Genomic DNA, 21,791 nt, shown 5'->3' with positions numbered 1-21,791 from the left:
ATTAATACACTTTTTACATTACATTTATAGCGTAATGGTAATAATAATAATAACTTAGTAACAATGCTTTTAGTATAATTATAAATTTAATTAAATTTTTTTTTAAAGATGAAAATATCATGTACAGTTAAAAGTAGTAATTTTATTCTTTTTTTTATAGTATAATGTAATATTAGATTCAAACATCCGTATATTTTTCAATAATTTCAAATATACATCAATCAGTAAATGCTTAAATAAAAATAAAAAAAATAATATTTTCAAATTTTAAGGTGATGAAATTAAAACAAAAATATATTATTTGGCACTGTTGCGTTTTCTAATTTTGTATGCGTAATTTATTGTGTAATTTTAACAATTGAATAAGAAATTTATTGAAATAATATAATATTATTATTTAATTATTTATTTTTTTTAAAAAGTCCAATTTTAATAATTTCATTAAATGTAAAATATATGAAAAAAAAAACAAGTAACATTTTAAATTTATATATTCTGCGCAGTCACATTCCGTCGATGCAAACAAACACGTCTTTAAACAAACACTCGTATAGTTTTCCATACTAGCATACGTTTAATAAAAATAACTCGAGAAATACAATACGATTTTTTATATAAATCGTATTTCATTCAATAAACATCGGTGTGTTTTTTCCCACCGCAGTTTTTTTTTTTTGTTTAATACTTGCTTTATTTCTTAAAATATTCTGACCTCCTGTGAACAAAGAAAAGTAAATAATTATTTTTCATGGTGTTTATTATTTGTATTATAACTGTTATTATTGAAATTTTGATAGACTTAAAAATATACCGAATCAGGATGAAGGGTTTTTGTTCATTCGTTAGGGAAATCTAACAGCGAATCAGCATTCACTTTAAAAGATATAGTCCCAAAGAACTGTTTACTTTACCGCATATAATAAAATCGTTGATCGGTGCTGTGCTTTTCTCGGATATAACAATAACATTTCGATTAAACTATACGATTATTAAAGCTGGGACTGATACCCCCCACCCAGAGTGATTTGATGTGATGCTTTGCTTCGGTCGAGTATGTTCGTTTCATTTCACGATATCTCTGTGGGAAATTCATTCTTTTTCAGTACTCTTTTTTTTTATTCTCCGCGATGTTACGTGAGTTTCTGATCCGTATTATGAATCTATGAGGCGAACCCGTAGATTGTTTGTCCCCTCGGTTAAGCTCTACCTAGGGTACAGTCAGGGGACCCCTTTTCGTATCCGGTGATCGTACTAGAAATACGGTGGCTGGACGTTACTTTGGAAGTTAACATGTAATGCCGGATCCTTTAACCTCTATTAATACGTACAACATATAAATCAATTTTATTGAATAAACATCACAAAATGAAGAAATTTTACGAGTTGTAAAATTTGTAATAATAGAAAAGAGTGTAACTTTCGTTCGGACGAATCAGGAAATTTGATTTTAAGTAGATTGGAATTTATTGGTCGGGTCAAAAACAAGCATGGTACAAACAGCTATTAGCCACTTCAAACTGAAATCTTCAGTTCGTTTGTATGTCCAGGAAGATCAGAAAGACAAAGACTTTATGTGGTCAGTAGATGTATCAGCTCTGAGAATGATTGTAGTGCAAGCGAACGATACGATAATTTAATTTTATCATTATTTAGTATTAACTAGTATACTCAAAAATTTTAACGATTTAGAAAATGTGAGAATTTCATTAGTTTGAGTAGTTAGTTGATCTTTGGGCGCAGACTTTACGAAAGATAAATTTGTGGCAAATAATTTCGTAGGAAGACCCAATACTAGCAATTACATTAATTACAGTTTCATTAACGGTGACTCATCTGTGTGTCTCGCAAAGTAATCTCGTTAATTTTTTTTAACCGTTGTCTTTAGAAATAAATAAGGTTGTTCCAGTTCCGCCTGGCTAGTCTAAATTAAATCTTTGTATTTTTATTTAAATCTTAGCTTACGCTTAATTTTTCTCATTTTAAAATGAAATTTAATTGTTTTTTTAAGATGCTTTTGTTTTTAATTGTGAATTTAAAAAATTTAATTTCTTAAAACACATACGTCGTGTTCGGGCGATGATAATGCCGAAGCGTTTTTTGCTCAGAAAAAACAAAACAATGATTATCGAGATAAACATTGTCGTTATTTCACATGCGCAGCCTAACATCAATTTTAAGAACTAAAACTTCTGACCGCAAAAACATTCGCCGCTTTTTTGTCATCTCGGTAAAAAAAAAGTATTAATGTTGAAATAACAAGAAACGAGTAATATTTCTTTTTTTTTTAAGGAAATATATTTACATATTAGAAATTGGTTTTATATGAGCGTGCAATATTATCATCAAACACTCTTAATTTCTTGATTTTCGTTCCTAATTTTATTTAACAAAATATGTATGGAGCGAGTCGAAGAAAAGTGTAACCGGTATGTGATAAAAGACTCGTTAACTTTCACAAAGTAATAGCGCGACTAATTAATCCGATTTAATAACCCCTTACCCTTTTTTTTTCTATCCAGACCGAAGAAAATCCATATAAATAAATCTATTAAGATTTTATCTAATAAAGTTTTGGGTCGTATCTTTTTTCTTCTCGACAGTGAAAGAGTAGATTCGTTAGCGCTATCCAGAAAAATAATCCTAAGGGCTTATTCGATGATATACTCGGAAGAGAACATAGATTGTACAGCTCAGATCGGCTGGTATTGATGTTTACGGCAAATAACTTTCCTCGAGCGGGAGAGGGAGCACAACTCGCTTAGGTCTCTTAATTAATAACAATACATTATTTGCGGCTTAATTTTAAAGTTAATGTTATCGTATTATAATGATTTCTCATTCATTTTTCACCCGAGATAAATATTTCGAATCCAAATGAGAATATTTGAATATGAAAATTACAAAATAAAACTATCTTTAAATACAAACTTATAGTAAAATTACTATATTAATTACTATAAGTACTTAAAATACTGAAAACGTTTGATATAAGGAAAGGTCCGAAATCATTATTTGTTTAATACTAAATTTAAAATTACTACCGGAACAGATTATCGATAGACTTTGCGAGGATCCGGTTAATGTTTTAATTACTACGTTATAAGAAAGTAGATCCTGGCTTTTCTTCAGGATGCATCGCGTGAGCACGATAGGAGTTTTGAAAAATAAAGCTAACAATCAGGAAGAATTTCTTCCCGGATACGGTCCCGACGCTTTCTAACCTCAAACGTTGCAGTTCATGAATTTCTCATGAAATTGTGTGTATGCGCTCGCTCGCGCGTGTGTATGTTATATTTTACCTGATGTGTTCTTTAAATTTTTATTTTTAACTGGAAGAATCCGAATCACTGTCAGCGGCCGCAGCCGCAGGCGTAGCCGGAGGTTCTTCGGTGATGGGTGCCGGTGTAGGTTTGCTGACGGCGGTGGCCGCTATATAATCGCTGGGCGCCTCCGCCTGAGTATGTTCGATTTCCACCCTGTAAAATAATGCAAAATAAAAATTGTAAATAAAATACTGGCAATACAATTCTAATATACATTATATTTTAGGGAAGATCTAACGCACTTTAAATTGCGTTCTATGAACGAGGTGGAAATATTTTAAGAAAGCAAGGGTCTATATTTTATAATAATTTTACGCAGGTAGTTAAACAAAAATTAAAAGTGCATACAAAGGGTCAAAATTCTTGTTTCTTTACTTCGTACTTCTTCGAAGCGATCGTGTCTGCTTTGAAATATTATATTTAGTCCATCAAAAAATTATGTATTTGTTTATCAGCCGTTGAGGAAAATAAAGTCCAAACCCGTGATTATATGAAAGTTTGGCTGTAGAGTGCAAAATTATTTTAGGATAACAGAAATTAAAATGAACAGTCGGACGGACGCATTATGCAAGCGTAATCGGTTTTGTAACAACCAAAATTTCTGTAAGTCGATTTTTAAAACCGAAACCATAAAGCGGCTACGTGAACTAAATACATTGTTTACGTAACCTATAATGTTACCTAATATTATAAACTAGCTATACTAGCGTCGTTTTTTACTTGTATAAAATCACTAACAATCAAAACAATTAAAAACGACTTTTTACTCGTACAAAAGAGAGGGAGAAAACTTTATTAACGTATATATACGTAAATAATAAATAAAAAAATAAATGTTTTCAAAAGATCAACCAACCCCCATCTTTTAAAATTGAAATATTTTATTTTATTTTTTTCTCCCTTTGATTTAAATATTTTTAAAAATATTTAGGTAGAAATATCTATAATTTTTTTAAATTATGCCGGGTCAAAAATACAGAAAATGTTTTTGGAAATTTTATTTTTCTTGTTTTGGTCTTTAGATTTATATAAAACCTTTCTGAAGCAAATCTGTTATGAATATTTTTAGATAAGTTTTTCTTAAAATTTATTTCTCACCTCTAAAAAATAGATTGTTTGCTTTTTGTCTCTAACTTTTTTAATTTTTATTTTTAATAGCCGGTAAATTCATGAAATAGTTAGCCAGATTTTTTTTCCACTTTAAAAAAAAAAATAATATTTCTTCACAATAAACAAACTATACATAAACTGAAATGAGTAAAATTGGTTTCATCTTAAGAAAAAAACTTATTTAAGAATAATATTTAACACAGTTCAGAACATTTTTACGGAATATTGACTGGTTCTCCTCTTTAGGACGCTGAAAACCCGGAGAAACGCCGGATAATTCAACTAGTTCATTACTTTCCCGAGTAGCGCTATAGCTGTAGAAGGCAGAGTATTGTAATCGGTCCAATTTGTGCATACGCGGTTTTCACTGGATCTTGACGTTTTGACACCTAAGGAACCCAAAAAACCGAATGGAAATTTTCCGAATGTTCGTATATACATGTGTGTTCCGTATCGCACTCTAAATCAACTTATATCTCCGGAACTACTGGATCGATTTTTACCAAACTTAAGATTACTTCTGTATATGGGGCATTGATGCCATTAAATTTTCAAATTAAAAGGTCAGGGGGAGTGAGCTGCAGAGCAAGGTCACTCTCAATATCTCAAGATTTCACCTAATTAAGGTCTTATTTTTCTTAGCCACATTTTTTAACAATTAACAAATAATATTTTCAAAAAAAAATAATTTGTATAATCGCACCCCACCCGAAAAAATGCTCAAAATAGTGACTAAGTAAGTATTCGGCATCAATACCCCCTGTCACCACAAGAAGCGCTAGCGAAGGACTGATATATATTTTTAATTAAGTTGTATGTGTGTGTGTAAACCGTGCATCAGAAAATAACAGCGTGACGGTAAAGTTCTACAATTGTGTTGTCAGCTTTCTTCCTATTCTTTTAATGTTTGCATTCCTAGATTTTCAGTTATAATCGTATTTAAGAGGGGAGTATTTATTAGAAATAATTACCGAACGTGTAAAGATTCATCCACTTAAATTTATGAATTTATATTTCGTAATAATCTTCTAGTTCTTTTCGATTCATGGAGCCAACTAAAATCTACTGTTCATAGAAATACTCACATTTATTTGTAAAATGAAATTTTAACTTACAACGACGATGTCGTCGGCTTATGCTTACACCGATTTAGTCGGTATCTTTATTTTATTTTTACTTTGTCCAATAAAGAAATACTTACACGTATTCATGCCTAGCCAACTGTCTGACGTATTTTTCTGGAGGTGTGTCACTATCACTGTCGGCTATGGAAACCGATCTGACCGTTGTATGGGACACCTGTAATCAACGTAAAATTACATCTTAAAATTTCCTTCTTAACTTATTCTGATACATCATTTAGTTAAAATTACCTACAGTGTTATTGAAAATAGTATACAAGTGTAATTCTTTCCCACGTACATACTAATTCGTCGTACAGTACCCGTGATATTTTACGTATATGTAACTGCAAGGTGTTAATAAGTATTTTAACACTTAGATAATTATTCGATCGTTTAACATAGAAAAATTCAATATAACAAATTGCCCTACCTCAAAACATTTATTTTGGGGTGTGAGAACACTAGCTGGAGTGTGTACTGCAGGCCACGTTTGAGACTAGCTGTGGAAAATACCGGGCGATTCAAAAACGACTTCACAACTTTAAAAGCGTATAAAATTTCATTAAGGTAACATACATACTCGGTTGAGGTACCATATCATAGAAAAATCCATTAAGTTTGTCACCCAACGTTCACTTTCGCTTGATCTATCTTCTGTTTGTAATGCGACATACATTCCACCTAAAGTCGATTTCATTCCAAACTGTAGCCGGCAAGTCGGCAGTTACCTTTGTAGCTGCGGCGTTAATTCGAAGTCTTCAGCATACAAAGACGGTATATAAACCCGATATTTAATAAAATCTCACAAGAGAAAATCTAGCGGGGGTCAAGTTTGGGAAGCGAGGTGGCCATGCGATTGGACTTCACGACCTATCCACCGACCTGGGAATCGAGTATCAAGAAAATCTCGGACATTTAGGCGGTACTGAAGTGGTGCCCCGTCTTGCTGATAATAATGGCGTCCATCTTAGTCATTATGGTCTAATTGAGGAATTAGACAATTTTTAAGCACGTCTAGATAAATGATCCCCGTTTACGGTTCCCTCCTGAAAGAAGAACGGGCCGTACAATCTTATTTCGCTTAGGACACAAAAACATTAACCTTAAAGCTATCATGAATGCGGTGCAAAGTTTTGTGAGGATTTTCGCTACTCTATATTCGGAAATTGTGAGTACCCTGCCGCTGATGTGAAACGTTGACTCTTCACTAAAAATTACATCGTCTAAAAATGTATCGTTGACTGCAAATTTATCCATCATTTCCACACAAAACTACAGCCGAACAACTTTGTCGTCATTTGTAATGTGTTGAACCTCGGTTAGCTTTACGGCTTCAAGTGAGCAATCGCTTATGTAATACGCGCCAAACCGTTATTTGTGGAATGCCAGTCTCATGTAACACGTCGAGTTGATTTTTTTGGGCTACGTGTAGAGCTTTCTCTGAATAGTTATAAAGTAGCTACAGGGACGCGTGGGCGTCCTGGTGATTTTGTAAGTTCAACAGAACAACCTGTCCCGACAAAAGTTTGCCAAGAGTAAATTCTAAGCCTACTAGGAGGCTCCCTATCGTTCTCTCTACGAAAATTACGTTTTTATATGCTTTTAAAGTTGTAGAGTCCTTTTTGAATTACTCGGTATATTAAATGGCCGCCGTTTTGGTTAGTGTTCGCCATAGCTAGATGTTTTTTAGGTAAAAAATTTACTTTTCAATGGCATGTAAAAGTGACAAACGTACCCTTTCCATTTAGAGCTATTTAGTTCTGAACTTTTTAGTTCTTGAGGTGTGATGTTTTGTACCAAAAATAGATTGTTTTGAGGTAGAGATTATGCTACGAGATTCTCATATTTTTTTAACATCCCCTCCTCCCTCTCGCCACCTCTCATTCTCTCACTCGCTCTCTCTCTCTCTGTGTGTGTGTGTGTGTGTGTGTAATATTTTTTTGCAGGAGAAGATCTCAACCATATTTGAAAACATTTTAATTATCTACCTCGTTCTATAACCTCATATATAAGTTAAATATTCAAATTATATGTTATTCTACAACATTGGAGGTGATTATGCATAATCACCGGATTAATCAAATTTACCGTAACATATTGGAAGTTACGTGTAAAAAATAATCGAGTCGAAATGTGGGCAAAGATATTCTCATAAAAATTAACTTCTTGTTCTCCTATTAATTGTTACACTTAACTGTGTGAGTTCCTTACATACTACAAGATTTTAATTATTTTGATCAGAAGTCTACTAATCACCGTTCATATTTAGTAAATTCGTTTATAATTCATAATTTGATTTTCAATCAGTTTATACGACAATTGAAGCTATAGTATTCGGATTATATATGATTAAATGTGCGGTTACTTTCAGTGAATCTGAATAATTACCGCGTTACCAGTTGTCCCACGTCTCCAGCGTCTGTTGCTCAGTAGTTTTGTTGTAATCAATATTTTCATTCATAATGTTTTTTGTGCTTCTTATGGACGTAAAGCATTAGAGGTACAAACAAGAAGTAAGCGTTCTTTTTCGGAAAGTTTGGAATGAAGGTGTTCACATGTAAGGTAGTACATATCACATAAACTTTAATGAGCTTGATATGGCGATGCGTTAACAGTACATCCTGCTCGGTTAATATGTAATGGTGCGAAAACTCTTCATTGGAGTTATCTTTTATGCCTGCCCGTCTGAGATTATTTACTGTACTTTACGTCAAAGTTTTATTTTTAAAGTTTACTGTATCAGGAAACCAAATTAAAATTACGTAGGCGGTAATCATTCGTTTTGTTAGTAGCAGCTCTTTTGATTTTGAATGTCGTGGAAGGGAAAGAGATATTTCTGAACGCTTTCGTAATTCTACTATTAGCTTACCATTAATCGTTTACAATCATCTCATGGTAAAGTGTCGTAAAAAAAAATACTATTCTCAATGCTTTATGTTAATAACGTCTTCCGAGAAGTCTACAAGTTTTTAGAATTAGACGTCTGATCGTTATTTTATGCCACACATACCACGAATAAAGTTGGTCAGCGTTTATTTATAAATCTTGTATGTAGCAAAAAAATTATTATTTTCATTATCGGGTAATGGCGCTGATATATAAACAATCCGATTTCCAATGAAAGTATAATTATCTATCATTGAATATTTTCATCTCTAACCGAATTAATTCGATTGGAAAATCGATTTCGGTTATCTTATATCTAGATGAAATCCTTCTAGATTATTTGAATATATTTCATCGCTAGAAAAAAAGTTACAAGACATGAATATAAATCAAGTTCATGGATATTCCCTGTGTTCGATGAATACGAGTAATGTTATACACAAAGAATTTTCTATTATTTATTCTTTTTTTTTTAAATTATTTTTTTAATTTGATACGACATGAAAAACGGTAATGGGAACAACATAAAAGTAAAGAAGTATTTATTTTTGAATAAAATTTTAAGATAATAATAATAATATAAGCCTTTGAACTTACCTGTGTAACAGGCATGGTGAATTCGACGTAACAATATTGGGCCAGTTCGTCCGGAATCTGATCGTAGGACGTTAAAGCCATTCTGCAAACCAAGTTGTGCGTAGTATAAGCTCCTGTAAAACCAGTAAAAACTTTATAAATAAGATAACTGCAAAAAAAATAGTCGTTGAAAAAATCAGTTACCATCAGTTCAAAAACAGTTCCTAGATTTGTTATTAGGTAACGTTTTCTTCTAATAAGTACTGCTCCTCGTGTAGTCTGAATCGTAGATATTTTCCAGTTATACGATTTCCCGAATATTCGGTTTTCCGTAGTTCAGTCGATCGACAACGACCGTTGCTTGAATAGGGATAGTTGTTAATTTTCTCGAAATAGCCCCTTCTGCTAGTTCGTTTTATCTTCAAAACCATTGTTAGGTTCTCAAATGGGAAAAGTGTGCGTATATAATTTTTTTGATTTTACTAGTATATTTCTCTTTCATTAGAAAAAACTGATTTAAGAAAATAGAAAGAAATGTTCATTGGAAAATTAAATCCTTATTTTGGTGTGCCTCAAAGTTTAAACATGGAAAACTTCTCCCTCGATAAGTCATTAATATGTGGTTTTGGAGTAGATTTTTTTTTGAAATTACGAATATTAGTTAATAAAAATAGATTATAATAGGTAGTATAGTTAATTTTTCGAATATGAACTGTACTTTATTTATTAGTCTCTTTCTGGGCAATAGTTCAACAATTGCGGGGAAGATACTGTAAAGCTATACAAAGCGTAGGTCAGCTGTAAAAGTATAGGGATCGGCCAACATTTTGGTTTGGGTTTTTGCAAATGGTTATAGGAACCTCTGGAAGATATTTATACATTCATACGTTTCCTTGCTTTGATTAATATTTCTGAATTGGTTCAACATAAATTCTAATACTAAAGGGGGAACACATCAGTGTAGCGGAAAAATTAAAAAGTTTGTTTATTCATTCGGGTGAGGGCGCTGAACTTGATGATATATTGCCAGTCATTTAATGAACATCAAACGCTGGTCAGGTGCACACCGTGCTTTCTATGTTAAATAGTTTTATAAAAATTATGATTCCGCAACAACCACACGAAGGTTATTTCGCAGTCGGTTCAGTATTCCATGTCATGAGCGGGTACCGTCTGTTCATGCATCTAAATTACGGGTTAAAAAATTTGAGGGAATCGGATCTACATTAAATATAAAAGATAAAAGAGCAGCAAGCTTTAAAACGCCAGAAACATTGATATGAGTTCGAACATAACACGCAGTTCCAAACGTTATACGATTAAACATTCATTAGCGATGAACATCAGTGAACCATCGATCCGTTTCATCTTACATAAGAACTTAAGTCTTCGTCCCTATAAAATTTAAATCCTACAGGAATTAAAATTTGTTGATTTGGCTACTCATAAGAATTTTTATCGAGCAATTTTTCAGCTTTTATTGAAACGAAAACTTAATCCATTAAGTATTTATGTCAGATAAAGCTGACATTCACCCGAACGGCCTCGTAAATAAGAAGAATAGTCGACATTGGAACGCGCTGAATATTAACTTCAGTAACATGATAAACCTTCGCATAATCAGGTCACAGTGTGTTGTGCGCTTTAGTCATCTGGCATTACTGGACCGTTCGTTTTTCAAAAGGATCGCGGAAACGCTACAACCGTTACTTTAGTGCGTTACACAAGAATTTTGAAGCAAGAATTACTTCGTTTTTCACAAATCACGTGATTTACAACAAGGCTGTCACAAGTACTACCGCTCGTGTGTCTGTTACTGCTTTAAGAGAACTCTTTCCGAACCGTATCATATGCAAAAACGGGAACATCGATTGCCCTGCTAGATCTCCTGATTTGTCCGCATGCGACATTTTTCTTTGGGGTTTGCTCAAGAGGAAGCTGTATGTCGAGCGATTACAAACGATAGCGAAACTAAAATTAAAAACTTAAGAAGTTGCACGCATTTCATCGGCTATGTTACGGCGAGTAATAGAAAATTTTCGAGTAAGACTACAAGAGTGCGTAGATCGTAGCAGTGCCTACCTGTAAATCGTTATTTAAAAAAAATAAAACTGTATAAAAACATTAATGTTAAAATAAAAGCTTATTTAAATACAGGAGTTTTATATTTCTCTGCTTCACTGACGAACCGTGCATAATAATAATAATCAGTTACTCCTTTCATAACATCCAACAACAAAAAAAAAAAGGCAGTGTATTTAAAGAATTTTATAATAAAGGATACTCAATAATGTTAGTTATTACACTGTCATATTAGTAAACGCCGACTTTACATTTATTTTAAAATAAAAATAAATTTATTTTATTATCAGTATTGGAAAAAGTATTTGTAGGTAAAAGGCTAAGTTGCCGAGGGTGGGGGGAGAACAAAAAGACTAATGAAGCGGATGCAATAGCATGACAGACGATGTAGGTAGGAGAAGAAAACTTTGTAGCTAGCTGGATAGCTAGGAATAATATAATCTTGGCCGATCTATGTAGTTGGATAATGGGTTGTTTAATGTAGCGTTGGCATTTTCAAATGCTTTGAATTGTCAACGAAAGTTTTGCATTATATTACGTGAGAATGATATAATATAGCGAGCTATATAATGTAACTTACAAATCGATACAAATATTATTAATAACGATACTACCTACTGTTTGTTTAGTATAATCCGACCAAGAGAAATAAATATACTTGTAATTACATGTGTAGATAAACATATATGTAATGTCTAAATTTATTAAAACTAATTTTACTAGAATTAGTTGTTTGGAAAATAGTTTTAAGTGATAATTTTTATGTAAAATGAAAAAAAAATGCCGATCTCCGTGGCGGAGAGGTAGCATTGTGACATCTCATCTGGAGATTCCGGGTTCGAATTTTAGATAAACTGAATTAGAGAAAAAACTACCAGAAGTACAGATCGACTTGGAAGAAAACAGTAGAATATCATTTAGAATGAATTGAAAGATACGAACAAGTCAACTGGAAGAAAAGAAACTTGTTTTAATTATAAACAAACAATGGTTCACAAAATTGATATTGAATGTTAAAACCGTTATTAAACACACTAATGAATATGTAAAAAGCTGACTTTAGGTTTATCAAATCTGAAGCGAGTAAAATTAATTTGCTATCTAAATCAAACCGTAAGAGAAAGGAAAATAAAATTGTCATTAACGTATTTATAAAGAACGATTTAAAAAAAAAAAACATTTTTTTTAAAACACACAAACCCCAAACACCAAATAAATAACTAAAAAATAATAATCAAAATCAAAATAACCTATAAACCCAAAAATAAAAAAAAAAAGAATAAAGTAATAAATATTCAAGTCCCAAAAGACACAAAAGAAAATGCCTACGAACAAATAAAAAAATAATTAATCTAAAGAAATAACCAAAAAAATAAATAATTATCATAAGTAAAGTTTAGGATTTTGTTAACGGCTTTTACATAAAAGCCGTTAACAAAATGCTATTGTCCATTATAAATTAAAAATCTTTATATATATATATATAAATGTAAAAGTTCGTTTGTTCAAAATCTTAAATTTCCGAAAATTCTTCACCGATTGCTTTGAAATTTTGAAACAACGTTGCTTTCGAATACGAGCGTGTTTTTTATACACTTACTATTTATATAACTAAAATACCTGTGACAGGTAAACCCATCCTTTTTTGTTAAAAAGAGCGCTATCTGTTGGACGTAAAAGCAACACACGCTATACTATACAATTCCATTTCAATGTTTCCGATATGTGTGTCCACTATAAACTAAAAAACTACTGGACCTATTTATGCGCGGGGAAAAAGGGAGAAAAGGAAAAATCGGAAAAGGGAAATAGGGAAAAAACGGAAAAGGGAAGAAGGGAAAATGGAAAAAGGGGAAAGGAGAAAAATAAAAGTGAAGGGGGAAAGAGGAAGGGGGAAAGGAATAAAGGATAGAGAAATTGGGGAAGTAAAGGGGAAATCTTAATAATAAATAATATTGTAATAATAAGTAATATAATAATATAATTAATATAATAGTAATAAGTAATATTATTATTTATTTTTCATACTTTTTCCTTTCTTAGAAATGGTAAAAGGGAAAAAGGGAAAGGTTAAATTTTGTGAAGTTCCGTAATATTCATTTTGTAATGTTTTATCAAACTTATATAATCAAATCTAGCCAATAGCGAAGCTGGGTTCATAAAATGATTGAAACCAACCGTATTTTATAATTTATATCTTCCTGTTGTCATTTAATAATTTTAACAGGCTATTAACAGTCGCAATAATTTGTTGAATTCCGAAGAGTAGTGTAGACTAATTATTTCTAATCCGGTAAAACCAAAATTATATTGCCTCCCAAAAATGCATAAACCAAGTAATTAAATGCGACCAATTTTTCCCGGAATAAATACTTTGACTTACTACTATCTTGCAAAACGCTTATTAAAAGGTTTAATGAATTACATATTTTTCAATTAAAAGTAAGTTCCGTATAATCAATAATTTAAAAAACTACATTTTACTGATCGGTAAAGTTATATTTTTTGATGTGACTGCATTCTAATTCGATGTATCCCATCGAGGAGACATTGAAGAAACAACGGGAAGTTTGAATGATCTACTGATCGCCCGATTGATTGATTTCTTGTAAAATAGGGGAGTATATAAGATTACCAGGTTTATGTTTCAAACAAAAGGTTTTACAAATTAATAACCATTTAAAAAAAAAGTTTAAACAAGGGGTTAAAATGATAATTCTTTTCTGGATCTCTAGTTAATCTTTTCATGGCTAAAATAAAAATGAAAGTTAAAACAGAATTTCCTCTCGAGTTTGAGTGATCGTAGAGAATATTTTTGCTACTTTTCATCGTGTTAATAGTTTTGTTAAAAACTTCAACCGAATCAAAAAAAAAAATTAAATTTATGTATGAAACCCGCCGGGTTAGTCTAGCGGTTAAACTCGTCATCTCAAAATTAGCTTGATCTTCGAAGTCAAGAGCTCTAAGGTCTGTATATACCGGTGTTCTTTGGTGGTTGAGTTTCAATTAACCACACATCTCAGGAATGGTCGACCTGAGACTGCACAAGACTTACACTTCATTTACATTCATACATATCATCCTCATTCATCCTCTCAAGTAATATCTTACGGTGGTTTCGGAGGCTAAACAGATAAAAGAGAAAAGAGAGTTCAATTGAACCGGTTTGGATCGATTTTTCTTTCGCAATTATAACTCACACTGTACTACTTTTTTCTAGAAACCAGTTTACTATTTCTAATTAAAGTGAGTTTTTTTGTTGGTGTCTTTTCTTCCAAGACGGAATGGTACGAACGTTATCCATAGCAATGATCGATTGATCAGGAATATTTGATAATTTTTCCATCAACCAATTCTCAAAGTTATTATAATTCATTTATCCTCGGTAGTCTCCGCTAGTTGTTCCAGATTTACATAACTTGGCGCCAGCAACAATTCCCTCCTCATTTCCTGATGTAATATTATTAAACGATTAGTCGCGTTCCAGTTGTCTGCAACTTCAAAAACATCGTCATACTGTCAACATTTTTGAAATGTTAAATTGCTATCAGTCCACGTTTCGTCCAAGTAAATATCTTTTTCACCGGTTTTTCTCGAGGTTTTCATCTTCATCAAATATGTGCAACGCAAGAAAAAGGTATTTGGCCTTTTCATTGAAATCTTTCTTTTACTTTGGCGTTTCCTTCATTTAAATCACATTCTATTTTTTAGTTTCAACAGCGATTTTCGGCCTTAAAGAAAGAGTATTTTTTGTTTCATTACGGGCAGTAACTTTGAAATGCTCGAAACAATTTGTTTATCGGCATACAATTCACGGATTATCCGTAACATTACTTTTTTATCGAAATCATAAATCCTAACTGTATTTTTATTTCCACTTTTCGCTTTACATTTTTTCCCCGGTGTAGATAATTTTTGTTTTGCAGTCCTCGGATTTTTTTTCTAATTCGCTACTTCTTGTTGAATTTTTCCAGTAAACCTCTCTGATTTTCTGTGTATTAGCGGCGCGTTTAGTCGCTTGTGACACAGGATAGCCATAATTGTTTTATTTTGCCTCAAAGTCGCACTTTTAAATAATGTGTCTAATTAATTCTCGTCCTTCACTATGAATTACTATAAATTATTTGCTTAAAACAAATAAAAGTTTGTTTGAACTTGATATAACAGTAAACTCTTACTAAAACTTGTTTAACTACATTTAAAAAAAAACACAATTTACTCAATCCAAATAATACATTTATTATTTCACGATTACTTCACCAGAGGAAACACCCAACAATTAAAATGTACACCCAACATTTACACCAATAAAAAATAAGAAATTTTGTTAATTGCTTTTCGTATTTTTTACTATGATTTTTAATTTAATTTGGTTCTTCTATTCACCGATACGAACAAAAAGGGAAAAACTAAAAACGAAAAACAGAAAGAAATAAAAACAGTTTTGTGACAGAAAGGAAACTTCAAGAAACCTGAAAGTGATTAGTGTTGAATTTTTCAACTAGAATAGTATAATAATCGTTACTATGACAACGAGATAAGCACTAGCTATCGGCATGCCACAACCACATTGTTTCGTCTCTTACCCCCCCTTCCGAGAGGAACACTTATTTTTCCTGTTTAGCCTCCGGGAATTACCGTTCAGGTATTACTTCAGAGGATGATATGTATGAGCGTAAATGAAGTTTAGTCTTGTACAGTCTTAGTTCGACCATTCATGAGATGTTTGGTTAATTGAAACCCAACCACCAAAGAACACCGGTATCCACGATCTAGTATTCAAATCCGTATAAAAGTAACTGCCTTTACTAGGATTTGAACGTTGGAACTCTTGACTTTGAAATCAGCTGATTTGCGAAGACGCGTTCATCACTAGACCGACCCGGTGGGTTGTATGTGTCAGAACTGTTTTTATGTAACTCAACTATTACAGAATTACAATAATGTCCAACATCTTTATTGAACATTAGAGATATATTGATAATTTATAAATTGATAAATGTATTAAGTAAAATATTTGTTCGATGTATTCCACATCGTTTATCCTTTTTCGTTCTTTAATTTTGTGACAAATTTACCCTTCTTTCTTTTTCCTGTTTAGCCTCCAGGAATTATCGTTCAGGTATTACTTCAGAGGATGATATGTATGAGTGTAAATGAAGTGTAGTTTTGTACAGTCTCACTTCGACTATTCCTGAGATGTGTGGTTAATTGAAACTCAACCACCAAAGAACACCGGTATCCACGATCTAGTATTCAAATCCGTATAAAAGTAATTGCCTTTACTAGGATTTGAACGCTGGAACTCTCGATTTCCAAATAATCTGATTTTTTTTTTCTCTCAGCTCCCCTGGGCCGGACCGACTTATTGGTATTACGCCGCCCAGGGGAGTGTCTTTAAACTCAAATAGGCCTCCCCACCTACCGGCTATATACCGGCAAGGCAGGTCGGCCTACCGGTTAGCTCTTTTTGAGAGTTCTTTATCAATATTGCCCCTTGGGGACCCAAAAGGGCAATACTAATACACCACATTATTACACCACGCCAGACCCAGTTCGCCGCGACGCGGTACCGGGTCCCTTCAGTATTCAGTGTGCTGTTGCCTGACTGTTACCCGTGGAGTCCTTGGTGGCTCATCAGTGCCAACACACCGCAGCATGCTGGACCTCACCAGCAAGGCTGTCCACCCAGTCCTATTCTAGCCAACACCTTGTCTTCTCTCATCGGAGTATTTCTGTAGAACAACTTGTCTAGCAAAACTAGCAAAATTATTCCAGTTTGACTCGCTTCTTAGCATGTAGTCTATTGTTGTATCTGGAGTTATACCTGTGAGTGCCTTACTATGTCTAAGTGTGTCCCACCTATTGCACTCAAAAAAGGTGTGCTCAGCATCATCTATCTCGTTGCAGTAGTTGCAAATTGGCTCTTCTCTCTTGCCTATTTTGTGCAGGTAGTTATTGAAGGAACCATGTCCTGTAAAAAACTGCGATAGGTGATGATCAACCTCACCAAATCTTCTCGACAACCATGGCTTGATGTTGGGGATGAGAGTTCTCGTCCATCGACCCACAGCTTCCTGCGACCCTCTTTCCTGCCAGATATTATAAACGGCATCCCTGACCTCTTGTTCTGGCTTGCCTTGTGCCCTCTCCACCCTCTTTTTTGCGATTAGGTCAATAGGAGGTGTACCCGATAACACGCACAGGGCGGCATAGGACACTGTCCTGTATGCGGACACAACACCTAGGAGCACACACCTGTGCGTCCTCGCCAGTCTCTCTTTGTTGCGCCTGATGGCGATAGAGCGCCACCAGGCCGGAACGGCATACATAAGCGAAGACACGACGGTGGTCGCCAGTAAACGGCGCTTTGAGGCCCGAGGGGCATTCTGCGATGACATAATGATGTTTAGACTTTTTATCATCCTTTCTGCCTTGTTGCATACATTGACTATGTGCTCGGTGTATCTACGTTTTTCTGGAGGATAACTCCTAAGTAAGTTCATCACTAGACCGACCGGGTGGGTTCCGAGGCACATTTACCGTCCCCAACACTAGTAGGCTGTTGAATTAAAGTTTGCTTTATCATATTATTCGTTTAAATAATTTTTCCCCATTAAAAACTTTAATAATCTAACTTAAATACTATACATTACATTTTTCACCCATTTTGGATTGTACAAATGGAAATTTTATCGGTTATAATTATAACAAATATCATTATTTACATAAATAAATCATTTTCATTACTCTTATAAACAAATGAGTATAAATAAAGCTTTCATAAGTTACCTTGGCCTTCCTTGGGTAATCTCGGCATTCTCCATACTATCGCTCTATGTTGGTGTTCATATTTAGCTTGACCAGATGTCACTTCCATTAAAGACGGTTCCAAGTTGTCAACAGCGCCAAGAAATCTTTCGATACCTTTTATTTTACCGGATCTGTATGAAATAAATAATAATTTAATAACTTATAAAAATTTATTAAATATAATGTAAAATAATTAATTAATTTTACAGTCTTTTTTAACTGTAGAACAGTTATATATTTTTTCTTAAAAAAAAAACCGTTAATTTGAAAGTGAATAACAGCATACGCAGTCAACGTACGCTGGATACCGATAAGTCACTGCTTAATGGTAAACAGTTTCCCTCTCTCGTGCTGTGTTATACCTATAACATTTTCTCAACTAATAACATTTTCTCCACAGGATAATTCTCATAATCGGTTTAAAAATGTAAATAAATAAATAGATAACATTTACGATGAAAAACATACAGATTAACGAGTAGAGGGAACTGTAGGAATTCTTTAGCTTTGCATTCTACTTTCTGATTGTAATAAAAACTTTAACTTTTTTGTGTGCTTTATTGGTTCTAGAATATATGCTTGCTGCTTCTGGGGCATCGATATTGTTTAAATAAAGATTATTAGCGTTATCTACACTTGCTGTTAATAAAGACACAAGTAGTATTTACTGAGGCCAAATTGTTTCGGTATCGATATCGATATTCGAATGCATTGCAGCATTCACAATCGCTTTAATCTTTTTTATTTTTACTTTCTTTCCATCACAGCTCTAGAGCTGTGCTGCAAGAAGGAAAGAATGATGGTATAATCAGTCAAAAAATCAGGTATGAATTTTTTTTGCATTTCTCGACATTGTATGATTCAGGAACCCTAAAAAAAAGAAAAAAGGGGTAATATACATACGTAAAAATATGTTGGCGTGTTTGAAGCTTAATAACTTTTGACTGGATAAATTGATTTTGATGAAATTTGGCACAGACTCGTGTATATGGGGAAATTTGTCGGTAAAATTTTGGGATCAATATCTTTAAGGGGTAAATAGTTTCTTTGCGGTAATTCTTTTCAAACATTTTCAAACATAATCCCACGTTATATTTAAGTTCTTAAAAAAAGATTTACCCCCAAATATTTACCCTTTTCCTAAAATCTATAAAACTCTTATCTTTTTATTCAGAGTGCGGCCCTTTATGGAGCAGAAACATGGACTATTAGGAGGGGAGAGGAGAGAAGATTGGAGGCCTTTGAAATGTGGGTTTGGAGGAGGATGGGAAAGATCAGGTGGATGGAGAGAGTTCGGAGTAAAAAACTAAAAAAAACGATATTTTTAAACTTTTATCAGCTCCTCTACCCCCAAGGTATTTCTTTGGGCCACTTACCCTACTACTTTGCTTAGGAAGACAAAAAAAAATTTTTTTAATGTGCAATGAATAAAACAATAAGTGTTCTGCCCAAAGGCAGGTTTTCACATGGCCGCCCTCCATTCTGCTCGATTCTGTGCCATGCGTTTCATTTTATATTGTCTACCACTTTCATTCGTCTCCGACCTCTTGCTTTCCTCCCCGTTACAAATCCTTCCAATGCCTTCACCAACAGGCAGTCTCATCTCAGCCAATGTCCCAACCAACTACGTTTTCTTCTTTTTATTATTTCAATAATCGCCCTCTCTTCTCCCACTCTATGAAGCATCCTCTCATTCCGAACTCTCTCCGTCCAGCTGATCTTTTACATCCTCCTCCAAACGCACATTTCAAAGACCTCCAATATTCTCTCCTCTTCGTTCCTAATCGTCCATGTCTCTGCCCCATAAAGGACCACACTCCACACAAAACATTTTGCAAGTTTTTGCCTTAGTCGCAGATCTAGTTTGCTATATAGCACTGTCCTCATTTTGCTAAATGCTTCTCCTTTGCCCTACAATTCGTACTTTAACTTACTAATCACACTTCCTATATTTCTTAATGATGCATCCCCAGATATTTGAAGGATGCCACTTGCTATACTTTACCCGATCCTAATTGTTGCCCTTTTAGTTGGTTTGCTAATTATCATGCTTTTTGTCTTATTTGTATTTATTATCATACTTTTTCGCAGGTTTGATTTATTCAAAATTATTTTTCATAATAATTAGTATATATTGCTGTTCGCTTACTTAGCTGATGTATTTTCGTATTTAAACGACTTTAATGTTAATTTACAAGGACGTGATAAAAACATTTTATTAATAACGAAAAAGTTCATGCTTTCATTAAGTAGTTTTATATCTGGATTAGTCGCCATTAAGTTAAAATTTGATGTTTCCACTCGCTTCCGATTATATTGAGAAACGCTTGGATGAAGACACTATTATTCACCACAGTTTAGATAGCATGAAGATGCATTTGCGCGAGCTAAAAATTCAATTGGCGGAGTATTTCCCGGAAGATAAAAATGATTTCTCGAAGAGATGAGAACTGAATCTATTTAGTGTAACGTTGTCGCGGATATTACGTTACCGGTTGAGATTCAAGACCAGCTCATCGAAATGTCTACCGATAAAATTTTATAACTACATTTCAATCTGAGGATTGAAAACACGAAAAATGTATCTCAGATTTGAGATACATTTTGGCTTGCTCGTCGAAGTGAATATGGAAATTTAGTCACAGAAGCATTAAAGCTACTAACTCCTTTCGCCACGTCTTACCTCCGTGAAAAGGGATTTTCCTGTATTGTTGTACTAAAAATTAAAATATAGGAATCGTCTTTTATCATTTGAAAACCGTTTGCTTTTGTGTGTTTCTAACAAATCTTACGTATGGAGAAACGTTTAAATGAAAAACAAACAACCATCTCATTAATTTATTTTATCTACATGCGTACTCATAGATGTAGGTAAAATGTTTATAATAAGTGATTTTTTTTCTCATAAAATGATTTCATTATTGTTTATGTGTAATGTTATTGGTTAACTTCGCGATCTCCTTTCTTATTATCGCACCCCCCCTCTAGGTTGAGAAACACTTCTTTAAATTTATATTTTGTCACCGGTTTTGGAGTTTAATATTTGTCAAGCACCGTCTGTATGTAACCTTCTCATTAATTTACACTAAATGATACAAAATGTCACTTAAATCTAAAAACTAAATGAATTAACATATACGTTTTAAAGCATACCGTAAAAAGTTTGTTTGCAGTTTTAATAATGACACTCAAATTAATGTTAGTACTCCAAAATCAATAATACTAACATTTACATTACTTAATGTTTATTCATTACAATAATGTTATCGATTTTTTTACAATGAATTTAATACATTAATTCTTGTTTATTCTTATTTGTTTACCTTCTATGTGCCGATTTAACAGAGCCGTATCTAAAATGTTTTTCGACTCTGAAAAGGTAAATCCAACATTCCGGTATAGGAAATCTCACCATAACATCTTCACAAGGTATTTGACCCAATTTTCTACTAGAAAATCCTGGTACTAGAATATCTGCTTTTAGTTCCACCTGAAAAATAGATTAATTATAAAATTATTTAATAACATTTTTTTTCTCCCCAGAATAGATCTGACTAATAGTGAAAATAATCCTTCTACTATCTGACAAAAATTAATGAGTATTATATTCGTTTTTTCCTTGGTATTTGATAAATTTTTCATTTATTAATATTTTAACTATTGAATTTTGCGTGGGATCAGCGTCATACGAGACATGCAGCTCATTCATCTGTCTCTTTTCCATTTCGTAAACGTGTATTTTATGATAAATTTAACTATTAAAACAAATATATTTCACGTTAAATCACTTTAGAACTGCGTTATACTAAACGTATAATTTATGTATGAGTAATTAAAGTTAATATCCAAAAAAACTGCTTACCAACAATTGAATTTG

At 33.1% G+C, this 21,791-nt stretch overlaps 1 protein-coding gene across 1 annotated transcript in view; it reads right to left on the bottom strand.

Moving 5' to 3' along the window:
- Positions 1–311: 311 nt before the first annotated feature.
- stnB (stoned B) overlaps positions 312–21,791 on the bottom strand; it is an 87,105-nt gene continuing 65,625 nt past the window's right edge. Inside the window, exons 13-18 of the mRNA XM_075377881.1 lie at positions 21,238–21,404; positions 17,894–18,045; positions 9,041–9,153; positions 5,635–5,732; positions 3,300–3,476; positions 312–715 (exon numbers count right to left, since the gene is read on the bottom strand). Coding sequence (XP_075233996.1) covers positions 3,326–3,476; positions 5,635–5,732; positions 9,041–9,153; positions 17,894–18,045; positions 21,238–21,404 — 681 coding nt within the window. The 3' untranslated portion in view covers positions 312–715; positions 3,300–3,325. The remainder of the gene's footprint in view (positions 716–3,299; positions 3,477–5,634; positions 5,733–9,040; positions 9,154–17,893; positions 18,046–21,237; positions 21,405–21,791) is intronic.

Source organism: Lycorma delicatula, chromosome 10 (genome assembly GCF_047948215.1).
Source record: "Lycorma delicatula isolate Av1 chromosome 10, ASM4794821v1, whole genome shotgun sequence".
Lineage (NCBI taxonomy): Eukaryota > Metazoa > Arthropoda > Insecta > Hemiptera > Fulgoridae > Lycorma > Lycorma delicatula.
The sequence above is the reverse complement of the archived record's forward strand: the minus strand, read 5'-3'. Positions and strand labels throughout refer to the sequence as shown.